This window comes from Sus scrofa, chromosome 1, assembly GCF_054392235.1.
Source record: "Sus scrofa isolate SSC_HxYL_T2T_F1_AM1 chromosome 1, Sscrofa_HxYL_maternal_Yorkshire_Landrace_v2.0, whole genome shotgun sequence".
Taxonomy (NCBI): Eukaryota; Metazoa; Chordata; class Mammalia; order Artiodactyla; family Suidae; genus Sus; species Sus scrofa.
This window is the reverse complement of record NC_139383.1, coordinates 209,923,122-209,939,791: the sequence shown is the minus strand read 5'-3', so window position 1 is coordinate 209,939,791 and position 16,670 is coordinate 209,923,122. Positions and strand designations below refer to the sequence as shown.

Here is a 16,670-nt window from a genome sequence, read left to right as displayed (position 1 = left end):
TACTTCATAATAATAATGGGAAGCAGTCTAAAAAAGAATATATAGGGAGTTCCCATTGTGGCACAGTGGTTAATGAATCCAACCAGGAACCATGAGGTTGCGGGTTCGATCCCTGGCCTTGCTCAGTGGGTTAAGAATCTGGCATTGCCATGAGCTGTGGTGTAGGTTGCAGACGTGGCTCGGATACCGCATTGCTGTGGCTGTGGCGTAGGCCGGCGGCTACAGCTCCGATTCGATCCCTAGCCTGGGAACCTCCCTATGCCATGGGAGCAGCCCCCAAAATAGCAAAAGTACAAAAATACAAAAAGAATATATAAATATATATATGAATAACTGAATCACTTTGCCAAAAACTAACACATTTTAAATCAATTACATTTCAATAAAAATATTTTTTTTAAAAAACCCATCCAACATCTACTTCTGCAGATTTAGCTGTCTTACAAGGGTGGGGTTTGGTACTTCCTCACCACTTGGATTAACAGAGTCCTTTACAACCCTAAGGTACCAATGCTCTCAATGGATAAACACATTAAAAATGTCTTAAGGCAAAGTAGTAGGTAGCCAACCCCCAGATGCACAAGAACTGCCTGCCCTAAATCGATTTAAAAAGGGAAGGCAGGAGTTCCCGTCATGGTGCAGTGGTTAACGAATCTGACTAGGAACCATGAGGTTGCAGGTTTGGTCCCTGCCCTTGCTCAGTGGGCTAACGATCTGTCATTGCCTTGAGCTGTGGTGTAGGTTGCAGATGCGGCTCAGATCCTGCGTTGCTGTGGCTCTGGCTCTGGTGTAGGCTGGTGGCTACAGCTCCGATTAGACCCCTAGCCTGGGAACCTCCATATGCCACGGGAGCGGCCCAAGAAATAGCAAAAAAAGACAAAAAATAAAAAATAAAATAAAATAAAATAAAATAAAAAGGGAAGGCAGTACGGCCATGTCAGCTGCTAGGTTCTGGTCTGTGTTTGCTGCACTTGGCAAGGGAAGCAATCAGAATTCTTAGAAGGAAGTAGAATCTTAGAAGAGCTGAGAGGTGCAATTTTTCTTTTTTGATGGATAAAGAGGGCAATGCTTCTGGTCAACCCATAAAATGGTTTACTAGAAATCGTTTAGACATATCTATCTATATTTTTTTCTTTTTCCCCTTCTCCTAGTGACCACAGAACAGTTTTCCATCAACCTTAGTCCTCTGTAGGGTACTTTTCAATAAATAAATGTGGAACTGGTGTGGAGTCCATCTTCAGCCCTGGATAAGAGTCCTCAGAACTGGCTGCACAGGATCTTAATTTAATGTCATTGAGTTCAACCACCCTAACATGGAATATCCTGGCACTAGGGGCCATCCAACCAATGCTGCAAACGTGTCCAGGGACAGGACAACTCCTAGTGTACGAACCCAGGTCCTGCCAAGTTCATCTGTGGGCTCAGGAATCTGTTTTATCAAATTCTCAGGTCAACCTTAAGCATGCTCAAATCTGAGAAACTGTGGGAGAGCACTTCTATTTAAGCTTTCATATGCATATGGATATGGATCAACCCAGGAATTCTGCTAAACTGCAGATTACAGAGTAGGCTGGGGGAGGGGGTGGTCCACATTGCAGTGACTTTGCATTTCTAAATAGTTCCCAGGTTTTGGTAAGGCTGCTGATCCACAGCCCATACTCAGAAGAACAAGACACTGGAGAACAGAGTCCTATTTTCTTATTCTGTGTACTGTACTAATTTATTAGCAATCCAGTTTGGGAACCAGGATTATGTGATGTGGAATGAGGAGAGGTCGTGATGGTAGGAACGAGGACCATGCCCTAAATATTGTGCTTTTTATTTTAGAAAAGCCCATCCCTTCCATCTGTATGCACTTCAGTCTAGATATTGGGCACTACTGCCAATTTATCTGCAGGTATCATTTCACATGATACCACTCAGTTTCTAAATCACAGCCTGGTACCTAAGGTCTGTAGTTCTAATTACACGCAGAGCATTCAACATTAGTCAAGACAACTGCTTCTCCTTTACCCAAGTTTCTCATCTGCCAAATGAAGCCATTAACAACAACTAATTCATAGACTTACAGGGACTGTAGTAACATGCACGACCAACAGGAAACAGTAAAATCAGAAAAGAGCCTCAACTGCTATTGAGATAAAGAAGTGGTAAGATAACTGAATATCTTACCGCCAAAAAGACAAATGCCCTCCTGAGTCTCAAGTCAGAAAAATACAGATTTAATCTGAACTAGGTTTCATGAAAGCTTGCAAGCTTTCTGATCTCTTGGAGGTGGATATACCACAAGAGACAAAGGGAGTAATCTGAGTTCCAGTCTCCAAACATACTCCCCTGACCATGCTTTAGTTACCAAATTCATCATTTATCATTAACCTACCTGAAAATGGAGAACTCTTTTTCATTTTACCTAACAATGATGAAAAAAGCTAAAATATTTTTATTCCATGAGAAGTCTCTCCAAGCCTCACATTTGCCTATCTGTAAAATGGGAATAATATCATGAACCTTTCAACATCATCATGAAAATTAGGAATAACCCATAAGGCCCAGCCTTATGACTGGCTCAACACAAGAAAGCCATTAGGACAAGAAGATCTTTATATGATGAGAACCTCAGAGTGAGTCAGAGTGATGTCTGCCCAAATATACTCTAGAGCTCCCCACTATATGTTATGGACCAAATGTCTGTGCCCCACCAAAATTCATATGTTAAAATCAAATCCCCAATGTGATGTTACCTAAGGTGGAGACTCTAGAAGGTAACTGGGTCATAAGGGTAAACTCATAAATGGGATGAGTGTCCATATATGTAAAGGCCAGAGATCTGATGTGTTTTCTCTTTGCACCCTGCGAGGACACAATGAGAGGTGGGCAGCTTGCCATCTGGAGGAGGACCCTCACCAGAACCCAACCATACTGGCTCCCTGATCTCATCCAGTCTCTACAACTCTGAGAAACAAATATCTGTCGTTTATAAGCCCAGGGGACTATGGTGTTCTGTTACAAAAGCCTGAACTAATACACTGTAACTTAACATCCTGATATTCTTATACTCATTCACTAATAAGCTCTGTCCAAGCTGTAGTCCTTGGACAAATTTCTTAACCTGTTAAGGCTCACTAAATACTTTGGATTTGGTCAAGAAATGGCTTTAGTCAAGCTATAAACTCTAAGCAGAGTGTATTCTATCACTCAGAGTAAATCCAAAAAAGGATAGTTACTTTCCAGCTATTAACACCATATATCTCCATAAAAAAAAAAAAAAAAAAAAAAAAAAGAGCTGTGAGATCTTTTGTTTATAAATGTACACCAAATACTGGGTCACCTGGGACTCTGAAAAAAAGTAAAGACATTTCAACTTTTCTTGACATTCCTGTCTACAACTATTCAGACGTAGCTTAAACACTGTCCAACAGAAAAGAAATTAACTGCTCATATCCCTATCATTCACACTTAGAAGACTTTTTACCCAGAGACTAGAAAGCAGAATGTAGAGTAAAAGTCCTTGTGTGTATAGATTTGTACTTTCTTCTGGAGCACAGTAATATAATACCTTTTCGACATTTTTCCTGGACTCATCATTTCTTTTTAGGGCCGCACCCATGGTAATGTGGAAGTTACCAGGCTAGAGAATCGAATTGGAGCCTTGGCCATGGTCCTATACCACAGCCACAGCAATGCCAGACCCGAGCCACATCTGTAAGCTCTGCTGCAGCTCGCAGGAATGCCGTATCCTTAACCCACTGAGCTAGGCCAGGGATCAAACCTGTATCCTCATGGATGCTGATAGGGTTCTTAACCTGCTGAGCCACAATGGGAATTCCTGAAGTCATCACTTTACAATATGGTATATTTTCAACCTGACTCATCCACAAAACAAGCAAGTACACCTGAAATGTTCAAGAAACATGAATAGTGCCAGCACTAATTTCCAGATGGAGAAAATAAATGCAAGAATAAACTAGGTCTCATGCCACCCCTAACTCTGAGTAGGCAGCAAGTCCTCAAACTTCATTCTTCCATTTCATGTATTCTACAACCCTCTGAGCACTTACCATATATGTACATGGCACCATGGTGGGCATAAAGGGAAAGAAACACCAAGCTAAATAACAGAGAGCCTACCCTAAGGAATTTCCGGGTCTAGAAAGTGAGCTAAAACACATATATTTATAAACTTCACACACCACCAACAACCAACAGCTGGAGTCTTCCAAGAGGAGACATATTTACAGCAGTAAAACCAAACTACCTCACGTTAGGGTAAAATCAAGGATTTCCACCATGGCTGCCCACTGCTCACCAAGACACCAGACTGTGTCATTAGGACCATAACTCTGAAGTCAGTCAGTGAGCTATAGCACCAGCTGGACAATTGATTAGCTGTGGTCCTTGGACAAGCTTCTTAACCTCTTTAAGTCGCATCTTATTGCTCTGGAAAGTAGGGATTATTAGAGCATCTCTCTCACGATGTTAAGATTAAGATATTACAAATAGACTGCTTAGTGTGTTGCCTGACCCAAAATAAACGAAGTTAAGTTTTCTAGGTGAAAATTGGGGTAGAGATATACAACCACAGGCCTCTTGGAAACTGAAGAGAATATAATACAGAAGGAAGAGGAAATGGGCAGAGTAGGAACACTGAATTCCTATACTCTCGATCAGTATATGCTAATATATCTTTACTTTGGCTGAACAACCCCCTTCTTTTGTGGAGCTTATCTGGGACTTGCTCAAGAGCCACTGAATCAGAATGTGGGGTGAGCCTCAAGCATCTATTTTAATAAGTTTCAGAGGTTAGTATCATGCATACCTAAGTTTGAGAACAATTGTGGAAGACAAAATATCTTACATGTGTTTCAGTATTTGTTTTAGACAGAATTTGGCTAAGATCTGATGCTTTATTCTGAATCTAACAGAGCTATCCAGTCTTCAAAATCTCAGGATCACTGTGCAAAAATTTTATCCAGAAGTCTTCCTAATGGGGTTCTCGCTGATTTATCAGCACGTTAGCCCAAGCTTCCATTCATTCTGATGGAAAGGAGAGCATAGCACAGAGATGCCCTCTCTCCTCTGTTCACATGTTCTGGCCAAGCCATCTATCCTACTTCCATATCCTTCACATCACACTTTTCCACATCACTGTTGAGTCCTGAACTCCTTATCCAGGATGATGTTCCCACATTACTAATCAAATACACTTATAGTCAACTCTGAATATAGACGTATGTCAACTCTAATGTTGTGGTGTCCTAATAGATACTTCCCAAATTTCCAAAAGATTTTAAAACATTGATTATTTTTAGAAGTTTGAAGAAACAAGAAAGCCATCAACAATTCATATTACTACAATTATTTAATCTTCAGAAGGGAAGAGGAAAGAAAGTCTGGCATTTTGTTTAAAATCTTTGTGTATTCAAATCATGATACTTCAGGAGACTATAGTATCATTTAAAACAGGAGAGAGCAAGTTAAGGATCTGGCATTGTCACTGCAGTGGCCTGGGTTGCTGCTGTGACTCAGGTTCAATCCCTGGCCTAGGAATTTTCACATGTTTGTGGGTGCAGCCAAAAATATAATAAGAGAGAGAGAAAATATTTACAGAAAAACTTTGTTAAAGTTATGAGATTAACTTTTAATTCACTAGTGCTTAAACCTCTCCAATTATATGAAAATTTTTATTGGAAGGGGGGGTGATTAAAGAGGAACCTGACTTAGTAATAGATTCAAGCTGGCTGATCAAACAAACTGCCATTTGGTCAATCAACCACCATTTGAAAAGCTGTTCTAAAGCTATCTTCATATAAGTATCTAAATCTCATCAAAATGTAATGACTTCTAATTTAATTTATGCTAGCTAGCAGGAAACAAACTTTCACTGTACATTTTAGATTCCTACTTGTAATACAATTATCAAAACCCTCCAAGATTCCCAAATGATTTCTCCCAAATAAAGATGAAGTGACAAATCATGATTCTACACCACTTTACTGAGTAAATGCACTCTAGCCTTGTGCATTAGGGCAATCTCTAGCAGCCTTTAAAATAAAGCTGGGTCCATCAATCTGTCCAGCTCAGTATACTAGCAGTAAAATACACAAAATACATATTTTTAAATTTACACAAAGTAAAGCCACAGGAAAGAAAAGCGAGTGGATGGTTGGCTACCCATCTACTCTGAGACCATCTACTCTTACATTAAAGTAGAGACAACACAGAATTTCCCCACCCCTCACAGTTTATTGTGATATTCAAATGAGAACATGCATTTAAAAGCATACTTGAACCCTAAAACAGTATGACTATTAAATACACACAAAAATACTTTTCTATCAGAACTGTATTTGAAGGCAAAATACAGACTCTAAAAACAGCAAAACAATCCTTTCATTTGAGTTGCTGTTTCTGCAAGTGTCAGGCATTCAACTGGAGCCAAGATTTTCTAAACCAGTCTTTCCTAAAGATATAAGTCAATGGGCACCAGATTGTATCTGTGAATCTCCTTCTTGCATTTACACATGCAGATTATCCCACAAAAGCCACAAGTCAAAAGCAACAAACAAGGAGTAAATACAAAAGGACAAATTTCCTGAGAAAACACAGTTTTGGGTATAGTGTTTTGGGATGAGCCACGCCCTGGTTTTCACACAGGAAAGATACACAGAGAAAGCCATGGTACAGGTTCTTTCCACAGCCAGCAGCCACAGCCACCCTGGCTGCTACAAAGCAAGCGATTTAAGTGACTCTGATCAACAGAGCAGTCTCATGATCCCATCTTCCATTTAACTTGGCTTGGGATCACCCAATCAAATTTGCTAACACAGTAGACTCCAGAAGAATCACCCATTAAAAACAATCCAAATACTTACTCTAAATGTTCATAAAGCCTTTTGTGATCTCCGCTGGAGCTTAGACTATCTAACAGCTGCAACTGTGACTGTTCTAGCTAATTGCTCTCAGCAACAAAAATAAACAATCGCTCCAGGAAGAAGACTAACCCGCCAAATATTAATGAATTTTTTAACAGTTAAGATATCTCAAATCTTGGTTTAAAAGCCTCACACTACTGGTTTAAAAAGTCTCAAAAAGCAAACACAGGGTTGAGGAGGCCCAGAAAGTCTTTATTTTGTATTTAATCCTCCCCTTGTCCCTTTTCTTGCCCCTATCCCCCCCCCCAAAAAAAAAGAAAAAAGGAGAAGTGCTTCGTGCCTGGAAGAATTTAAGCAATCTGAGATATTTTAACTCATGTATAACTTTTTAACATATGGGGGAAAAGAGTTGCACTGATTGGAGCTATTTTTAAAGTGCAGCTCTACCGTAAAAATAGACATTTACTCATAAAGATGCTTGAATAGAGAACAAGCCCAATCTATGTCTCATTGTTAAGAAAGGGGTGAAAAAAGGCTGTCGTACTTTCTGGAGAGCCATTTATGGTCTGCCTGTGATGTCATGGCAGTATCCAGGTGCACTCTAACAAGCGTCTTTCAGCCTCCTCAAGCCTTTTAAAAGTGCTCTTCTACCATCAGTTCTTTCTCCCAGCACATGCAATAAGGAGCCGGTATTTACCCAGACCCTCGCTCGACAGAAGATCACTGCAATCAGAGACCCATGCAAGGAGGAGGAAAAATTACTCACCCACAATTGGGTTCGTCGTCCTACTCTTCTCCTGGCCCCTATTCAGGAAGGGAGCATTTCCTTTTTTTAAAGAAAGAAAGGAGAGAAGCAGATGACTTACCATTATGCTAGGATATCCGTGAGTCCCCTGTACAGCAGCTTCATACTTCTCCCCTCCCATCCCAGTCTCTAATGCTTAGTTGAAACCTGCAACCAAACTGCCCGCCTTAGACAATGGCAAGTAGGCATTTAGAGACCTCCCCAAACTGAGGCTTAGAGACATTACCCCAGTTTCTAGACTTCCACTTGTCTTCAGTCTATAAAAAGCTGGAGGAATGGGGTTGTAATGAGAAATCACGTAAAGTCCTGGTTTTTCCACCTCCCTGATTTCCAGCAGCAATCAACAGAATCAAAACTAGACAACAGCTTTCCTGTGCCCTATCTTAAACCAAAATCAAAAACGCATTTATGTCTGTTAAAAAAATTTTTTTCATACACTCAGGAACAAAATCAAAAGGAGGAAAATAATTTCATCAAGGAAAAAAAATCTGAATGTTTAAAATCTTAACAAATAAGAGATACATACTCACAACTTCAAACAAAGAAGTATCAGAGTTAAAAAGGTATGTTTTTCCAGAGGACTGAGTAAATTTTGACTTGCTACTTTTTATAAATTTTCTACAGTGACTATATTTCTACTGATTGAAATTATCTACAAGGATGGAAATTATATTGAGTGTATCATAATAAAATACTACATGCACTTACCTATGTTCAACTTCTAGATACCTTACATATCCTGCAGGAATCAAGAAATCTGATCCCACAAAAGGACAGAGATTATGAAAGTTAATTAAGTGTGTGTTTTAATACTTGAATGATAGCAAAGGGCAGAATTCCAAGAGTTAGGAGAACTGGGTTCAGATGCCAGGTCTCATGTTAGCAAAAGAACCTTGGAGAATGTTAATAACTTCTCTGGGCCTGACTCACACCTGTAAAATAAGGTGAACAAGAGATGTCCTCCAGCTCAAAGACACCCCTGAGGTGTCTTCCAGCTCAAAACCAGAGTAAAAATAGACATAAATTATATCTTTAGCCTTGAAACAGCACAGCAACTCATCTGAAGTAGGTGCTCAATGTACATTTAATGAAAGAATCACCAGAGGGAAGTTTTAAAAAAATAATTTATTTAGGGAGTTCCCATCGTGGCTTAGAGAAAATGAATCCCAATAGCATCCAAGTGGATGAAGGTTTCATCCCTGGCCTTGCTCAGTAGGTTAAAAATCCAGCACTGCCATAAGCTGTGGTGTAGGTCACAGACAGGACTCCAATTCCATGTTGTAGCTGTGGCATAGACTGGCAGCTGTAGCTCCAATTCGACCCCTAGCCTGGGAACTTCCATATGCTGCAGATGCAGTCCTAAAAAACAGAAGAAGAAAAAAATAATGTATTTAAAGCAGAGCTTGCCAACATGTGTGCTTCCACATTATAAAAGGGTAATGGGTGTAGAGAGGTATTGATTTCCTCAAGACTGTAGCCTACACCATGAAAAAGTTTAAGAAGCACAACCAATACTACCAATACTACCGTCACACCAGAAAGCAAATTATCTTTATTAGGTTTGAGTTTCAGAATATCTTATAAGAAATTCTCATCACCCTTCATTTAGGGAAGACCAAATATCTGCCTTATCACCTGGTACTCAAGCCATTTAATCTTAAGACAGAAAACACCAGTAGCAATTACTTGAAGCAAAGAGGTTTTCCTTGAGCAGGGCATGGGTGTAAAACGCACTTCTCATAGAGTAACTCTTTAAAAGCAGAATACGTCTCAACATAGATTTGTGTACATATGGAGAACACACAGCAGCAACCATTCTCAAGAGATTAAATTCTGCTAAAGATATTTAAGTAAATCAGTAACAACTGCAATTTCTTAATGTATCAGCAATAGCTACTTACCCTTTTTGGTAAGTAACTCAGGGATTTGCTGTTGTTGTTGTGAAAAATCTGCATTATTTCTTGTAATTGTAACTACTTGCAACTTCACAAAACCTATGTTTTGAAAATGGAAAAGACCCAGAACAGGTATGTAAACATACATGGGTTTACTTTCAACATGGTCCTTCAGTGGTACTTCTAGGTTTGAGAAATAAAGGCTGTGCAACTTCTGGATGTCTCAAAATCTACCATTTGTGGGTCATGGCCTCCCTCCCCAATTCTCCCACAGCTGTCCCACCTCTGTCACAACTCAACCCAATCCAGGGAACAAAGCTACCTCGCCAACTTTGCTTCACTCCACAGGGTGGATGTGTGTGCTTCTTCACATCTGCAGGGAAATCCACAGTATGCCCGGATGCTCCCAAAGAGAACAGGAGGATTCTCAGAAGGAGTGCATAATGAAAATCAGAGTCAGTGATAGCTGGGGATACAGATAATCTGTAGGTCAAAAGTTTCCTGCAGATCAAACCGACCTACCAACCCCTTCCTCTGAAGGGCTATTTAAATGAGCTGCCTCTCTTTCCAGTGGTTCTTCACTGAAATGCAAGGTGTGCCTATTAACTGCGCTTCAAAACAATCACAAAAAGGTAAAAAGCTGTCAAACTAAACCCTCCTCTTGGAAATAGCTGAGAACCATTTAGGTTTTAAAATTTTCCCCCCACCTTCTATGCAGGGTGATACTTGATAGGTAAGAAAAATATGAAATATAAATCCAACATTTAAGAGTGAACCAGTATTAGAAATAGCATAAATTCTAAAGAAGGATCACTTTATCCTCTTAAATCACTGAGTTTGAAAAGTATATACTGGAGAAAGAGATTGGTCTAGTATTTTATTACTGGGGAGACTGAGTTTTGTGTGGTCTTTTTGAATACAATGAACAACAAGCTCCAAATATAAATGCCTTTTTAAAACAAGGCAACGTCCTTACTAGCAAGTTCCATACAGCTTCCAAAAGGTCACATATAATTTATCATACCAAATATTTTTAGTGTTACAGTAAAGATAAGCAATGTAACAAGAACAAAATTTCAATGTTTAGATACTCTATTTCATTATAAGTGTGTGGACTCAAATTTCTGACTACTATGAGATTCAACTAGTCACAGAAATAAAAATGTTTAATGAGCTCATAGGTCTATGTTAAAATACCACTAATAGCCCAGAAAATGTTACAAATAGACAGAAGCTTACCTACATGTCTTTGATCAGTGTTCTCTTCTTGAATTCCCTCCCTCAATCTCTTTTAAATCCCACCTACGCTTAATGATACAGCTCAACTGCTACCACTTTTGTGCAACTGCCCATTCCTATCCCACTAATAATTTCCCACCAGACACACACACACATACACACACGAACGCACCACTCCCATCCTCCTTTTCTTTTTAATGTACTCTGTGCCCAGCATTCTTGATTTTCTTTGTACTTGTAGATGTGGACAAATCTTCTGGAGAACATGACAGGCTCTGTGAGGACAGGGAGGCATATGTCTTCCAAACAGGGGTTCATGCTTGACTGCTATAATGTATTTGAAAATGTAACATCCATGAGTATTTGAGGAGTTTAGTATCAACTATTACATCTTAATAGTGAGTTTGAGACCTTAAGATTGTGGCAAGTCTTAATCCAAAGTAGAATAAAGCTAGTCAGCATACTTTCAATACTCAGGATATTCTACCATTATGAGTGCTTTGCAAACTGTCACTCCATATATTATATGTGTTTCAAGAGAGCAAGACCATCCACTCAAGACCATCAACCCAACTATTCATATAGACAGTGTCTTTATTGTGTATAATAACTTTTATTCTGCTTCAGAAAGGATATGGACAACTTAATGCATATGAGAGCATCTTAAAATTAAATGATATTGATGTCAGATTGAAAATTTCACAAAGGAGCTAATAACCAATCCAAGAAATGACAAGCAGAATCTGTAGGAAGGGCAGAGCAGATTTACTCTTGTGAATTGTCAAGGGGTCTATAACAACTGCAGCAAGATAAGCTGGATGCTTGCTTCTGGGCTCTCAGGGCACTTAAGACATTGTAGCCATGGCAGGGCGGCTTGTCTGTTTCTCCCTTCTAGGTGACAATTTCCAAGAAAATAAGAGCCACACATCTTGCTCATTTTTATAGACTCAGGACATAGCTTAGTACACAGATAATAAACCTGTGTTGAACAACCAAAAAAATATTTCTGTGAATCCTAATTCTAGAAAGGTTCATTTCAGTAGGCAATAGGCTGCCTGTATTAATGGTTCAGATGTTTTAAGCTTTCCAACTTGAAGGGAATTGAGACTTTTGAAAATTTCCAAAGAAAGAATATAAACAATAGTGGAGAAAGATGAACCACTTGCTGTAATAACTGAGGCTACAAATGCTCTTCAAACAATAATCCTGTTATGAATCTAGCAATAGTTTTGTTTTTTTCCTGTTTGAAGATCCAATATGTTAACAGAAGAATAAAGGATCAAAAGCACTGCCTATTTCATTTTTTTTAAATCTTCTACTTTACACGGTATACCCCTATTACTATAAGAAGTATATTAAAATTTCAACATATTATTAAAGTATATGCATTTTCTCATTTCTATGTAACTCCTTGAATGGGAAATTGTAAGTTTCTGCTACATTTCTGAGTGTCTATAAAGTAAGGCTAGGACTTTGCAATCTATTTATTTTTAAAAAACAGGAGACTTAAATTGCTAACAGGTTTCCTCAAATCAGATTATAATAATGTAAAATGATGTTAAGATTAAAATTTTACACTGGCTACTTTAACACTGAATTGCGATACCCTAGGTGATTTGCGAGCTTAAGCTGAGAAAGGATTCTAAGGAGAAAATTTTTCCTCCAGCGTACCAGCAGTTTCACAAACCTTTACGGAGAATTTTTCCCTTATCCGCTCTAATAAAAAAGAACTGCTGACATGCAAACCAGTCAAAATACTGATAAGCATGCAAGAGAAGAGAGGTGAGGGGAGGGTGTTCCAGCATCACAAAATTAGAGTATTAAATTCATATAATAAAAAAGGGAGTATGGAGATTTGAGATTAATTGCATGTTGGAAGAAAAGGAACTGTCTTGTCACTCAGCTAAGCTCTTGACTACGAAGTTGTGAATTCAGGACAATTACTTTTAGAATGGCTTTTTTCTATCAAAAGAGCTGACAGATACAATCAAATTAAAAGAAGCCACTTAGTATATTTTGTTTAAAAAAAAAAAGAATAGTAGTTCATTATCATATCAAATTTTCTTAAGTTCTATAGAAGCAGAATCTTAATATAACAGATGAGCAAGAAGTATTTTTTCTTCCTCCACAGATCTATTAAGGATGTGTTACAAGTGTGGAATATATGTGTGTGTGTGCGTGTGTGTACATACACACACACACATACATACATACACATATGTGAAACACGGGGATGGCAGAGTTCATGACTTGTACATGTGTATTACACACATCGATCTTAACCTAATGGAAACTGGATTTCTGATTTTAGCAAAGAGTCTCTTGACAATCTGGCACTTGGGCAACGAAGTAAGTTTCGCTCAACAACAGTTAATTCTATGGGTGAATTACATCTTGCCTGTGGCAGCAGAATAAGCTACTTTTTTTGTTTGTTTTTAGCTCAAGTAAAACATGTATGGGCAATTCTTGTTTAAAAAAAAAAGTTTTTTTTTTTAAAGTTGATGGTTATTAAATCAGAGGTATAGAACAATGCCAGCATCCAATTACCCAAACTTTACAACTAGCCAATGAAAGCACATATTCCTATAAAAATTACTCAAGTAATATTTGAAAGCTAATCGAAAGTGTCATTCAAATAAATTTTTCTGCACATTTTATTTCAAGTAACGTGCCTTTTCGAATTCTTACTTTAGGTAACACTGCTTTCAACTAAGGCTCTGAGGGAACCTCTTTTAACTCAAGCAAGTTTTATTAGACTGAGCACATGAACCCCCAAAAATGTATAAAGACCTACTCACCACACTGTTCTTTCCCTTCAACTTTGTTTATTGATGTACTGAACATGAAAAAGTACAAAGAATCCAAACACAAAAGAAAACATGTACAGCCTCTTAAATACTCAACAGAATATATTTTCTATTCCAACAGATGTGAATTAAGTCATACTGTACAACTTCAAATAAATACCAGCCTTACATTTTATTAAGTGCTCTGATAAACACTGTAAAGTGAAGCACAATTTGCATGCCCTCTCATCAATGCCTTGGTTTGCTACAGTAGTATAGGAAAGAAGCATGTAGCTGCTGTTTTCCCATGAGGGAAACCTTATTTTTTTTTTAAGTATATACATGTATTTTGTTTTTTAGTTTTTTTTTTTTTTTAAACGCAGGTTAACTCTGACAATCTAAATGCACCTAAGGATATGAGAAAGTGCTAAGCCAATTGATTCTGAATAGCATTGAGTGGGTCAGCATGAAAACTCGCTTATTCACTTTAGCACGCGCCTCACAGTATATGTACTGTACTATACTGAAAAATTTTATAACTACAATTTTAAATAAAAAATAAAACTCAACGCAACCGCAAAGATAATGTACAACTATGTTATGCATAGCACATTGCCTGTTCTAAGGGGAAGCATGTGAGCATCTCAGTTTATACAAAAAGCAGGACGTAACTATATAGTTCTCAGTGCATCCTGATGAAGGCATTTTTTGCCTTCAGCTTTTTTGAAAATTTATTATAAGCTAGATGCTAATCAGAAAATATTTTGTATTTTTTAAAATTTCTTTCATACATGGTAAAGACTTATTTTATTATTTCCCCAAATAGTGGTTTAAGCATCATACAAAGTTAAATTTCAATAGCATACAGATATTTATGATTTTTGTATGAAAAATGTAAGGAAATTTGTTCAAAACCTATGGTTATACTTTTTTTTTTACCACAAACATATTTATAAACGAAAATGTAGCATCACCATAAACAGCTGAAGCTAGACTATCTACAGACAAAATTAGCAACAAATCTGATGCACTGTAAATTCAAGTCCTCAGGACAACAAAAGTGATTAAGCAAGACCTCAAGTAACAATGTTAATGCCATTTACAAAGGAAAAAACTGATACAAAAACATTCAAAACCTGAACATCACTTGGCATGTAAGGGAAAAAAAATCAAATTAGCTGAAAGGTTCATAAACACAAGGTCTTATTTACATTACACAAAGCTCAGGTGTTAGCCTTGAACGTAACTTTCAAAATACCTTCAAATATATCCAACTCAGATCACTTTTGCCGATTTGCTGCAGTACAAATCATGTGCAACATCTTTTATCCTTAAGACAAAACAATTCTTCAAACAATACTGCAAGTACATCACTAAACACCATGAGCTCTATCTGAAGGGATTTCTTTAGGAAGAACAGATTTTTTTTCCCCCATCTCTTGGTAATTTAAATTTCTTGCCTGCTCTTATATATTCTTTTGTAAATTTTTTTTTTGTTTCAAAATCACAAATCAATGTGAGCCACCTATCACATAATAACCAGGATGATCAGACACTCCACTGGTGATTACAAAAACGAAACCAGCAGTGTTTCCCCCATTGATTCTACACCTTTCATACAAAGATCTCAAAAGTATTTTCTACATCATAAATCTTTCTAAATTTTCCAACCGCTGCAAATTTCCTGGTAAATTTTAAAAGCTCACTAGGTGTCATATGAAGAGATTTCTCAAAGTATTCAAGTCAAAATATTTGTTCCAGGACCAGTAAAAAGTTTCTCCAAATTTTCTTTTTTATAAAAATAGATGCTTTTTTTAAACCCACATCAAAGAGGCTCTTATCTCTTTGGCAAGGTACTGCTTTACGAAAAGTTCTCCAGTATTCTTACAATAAGCGTTTATAATGTAGCCCCCCCCTTCCCCAACCCAAATCATAATTACAAAATAAATACTGTTTTTAACTTCATAAATAAAAATGTAAACTTCAAAATACTTTTCTTAGACATAACAGCAATGCTTTAAATGTAAACCAAACACAAAGCTAATCAGAAAAGAAAAAAAGGGGGGAAAAAAGACACAACCAACTGAAGAATTACAACACAAAGCCTCAGTATTTACTCACAGGTTCAAGGCAGTTATGTAAAAAGAAAAGAAATGTCTTCCCTTAGCTGAAACACTTTAAAAGGTCCACCTTCTTCAAAGAAGGCAATAGAATGCAATGTGACAGGTAAAAACCCTGTACCTCTTGTCCATATTCAAACATAAAAGATATTTAAGAAGTTTTAATTCAAATACTAGCAATAAAAAATCTCACATATTTCTTAGGATGCTAAGTAGTCGTTTTATTCCCATCTCAACACTGACTTACAAAGACATTTACTAATGTATAAAGTTTCTCTTAACTTGCCTTTGTGGTATAGTTTTCATATATAAATGGACTGAGGACAAGAGCTCATTAGGCTTTGTGCGTTTTGTTTGTCTTAAAGGAGACCTGCAGTACTCTGTCTCCCAGACGGTATCCATTGAGGCTAGCTATCGCCATGGCAGCCTCATCATAGTTTGTCATAGTCACAAATCCAAAACCTTTGCACTTATTGGTGTTAAAGTCACGGATGACCTTTACGTTGGTGACAGCTCCAAAAGGCCCAAACATTTGCCACAGGATACTCTCATCTGCGTCAGGAGCCAGGTTGTACACAAAAATACACCACCCTGTTCCTGGGTGCCCAGGGATATTAATTCCAGCCAAACTGGTCATTCCATCAATGGTCATTGGAGAAAACCTACTGAACAAAAATAGGAAACACACACACACACGCACACACAATAGAAACAGAGGTTGGTTACAGTCATGAACTTATTTCTTTCCCCGTTCCCAACCCAGGAAGGAGTTCCAGTTGACCCCCTCTCTCCCAACAGATACACACAATTTCATGTTTCAACCAAAGTCTGTGTGGCTTGGAGTAGCATGCTATACTGTCGAGGTATTAATAAATTATGAAATGGCCATTCTACACTGTATTGAAAAGTATTATCCACAATAACAGAGATTTATTTGGAACTGGCTTCATGAA

The 16,670-nt window shown here is 37.8% G+C and overlaps 2 protein-coding genes across 51 annotated transcripts in view; both read right to left on the bottom strand.

Annotated features, from left to right (window-relative positions):
* The window catches only part of LOC146406979 (uncharacterized), a 449,061-nt gene extending 437,932 nt beyond the window's left edge, over positions 1 to 11,129 (bottom strand). The window contains exons 1-4 of the mRNA XM_085014099.1: positions 10,984 to 11,129; positions 10,095 to 10,183; positions 9,579 to 9,671; positions 7,639 to 7,698 (exon numbers count right to left, since the gene is read on the bottom strand). Coding sequence (XP_084870225.1) covers positions 7,639 to 7,698; positions 9,579 to 9,671; positions 10,095 to 10,183; positions 10,984 to 11,129 — 388 coding nt within the window. The remainder of the gene's footprint in view (positions 1 to 7,638; positions 7,699 to 9,578; positions 9,672 to 10,094; positions 10,184 to 10,983) is intronic.
* A 2,490-nt stretch (positions 11,130 to 13,619) lies between these two features.
* The window catches only part of ELAVL2 (ELAV like RNA binding protein 2), a 172,067-nt gene continuing 169,016 nt past the window's right edge, over positions 13,620 to 16,670 (bottom strand). For 28 of the 50 annotated variants that reach the window (XM_084983445.1, XM_084983486.1, XM_084983555.1 and 25 more), the window contains one exon: positions 13,620 to 16,379. In XM_084983445.1, the coding sequence (XP_084839571.1) occupies positions 16,052 to 16,379 (328 nt within the window). In that variant the 3' untranslated portion in view covers positions 13,620 to 16,051. Of the gene's footprint in view, positions 16,383 to 16,670 lie in introns of all 50 variants that reach the window. The other 22 variants (XM_084983463.1, XM_021062802.2, XM_021062839.2 and 19 more) reach the window with 2 other exon arrangements.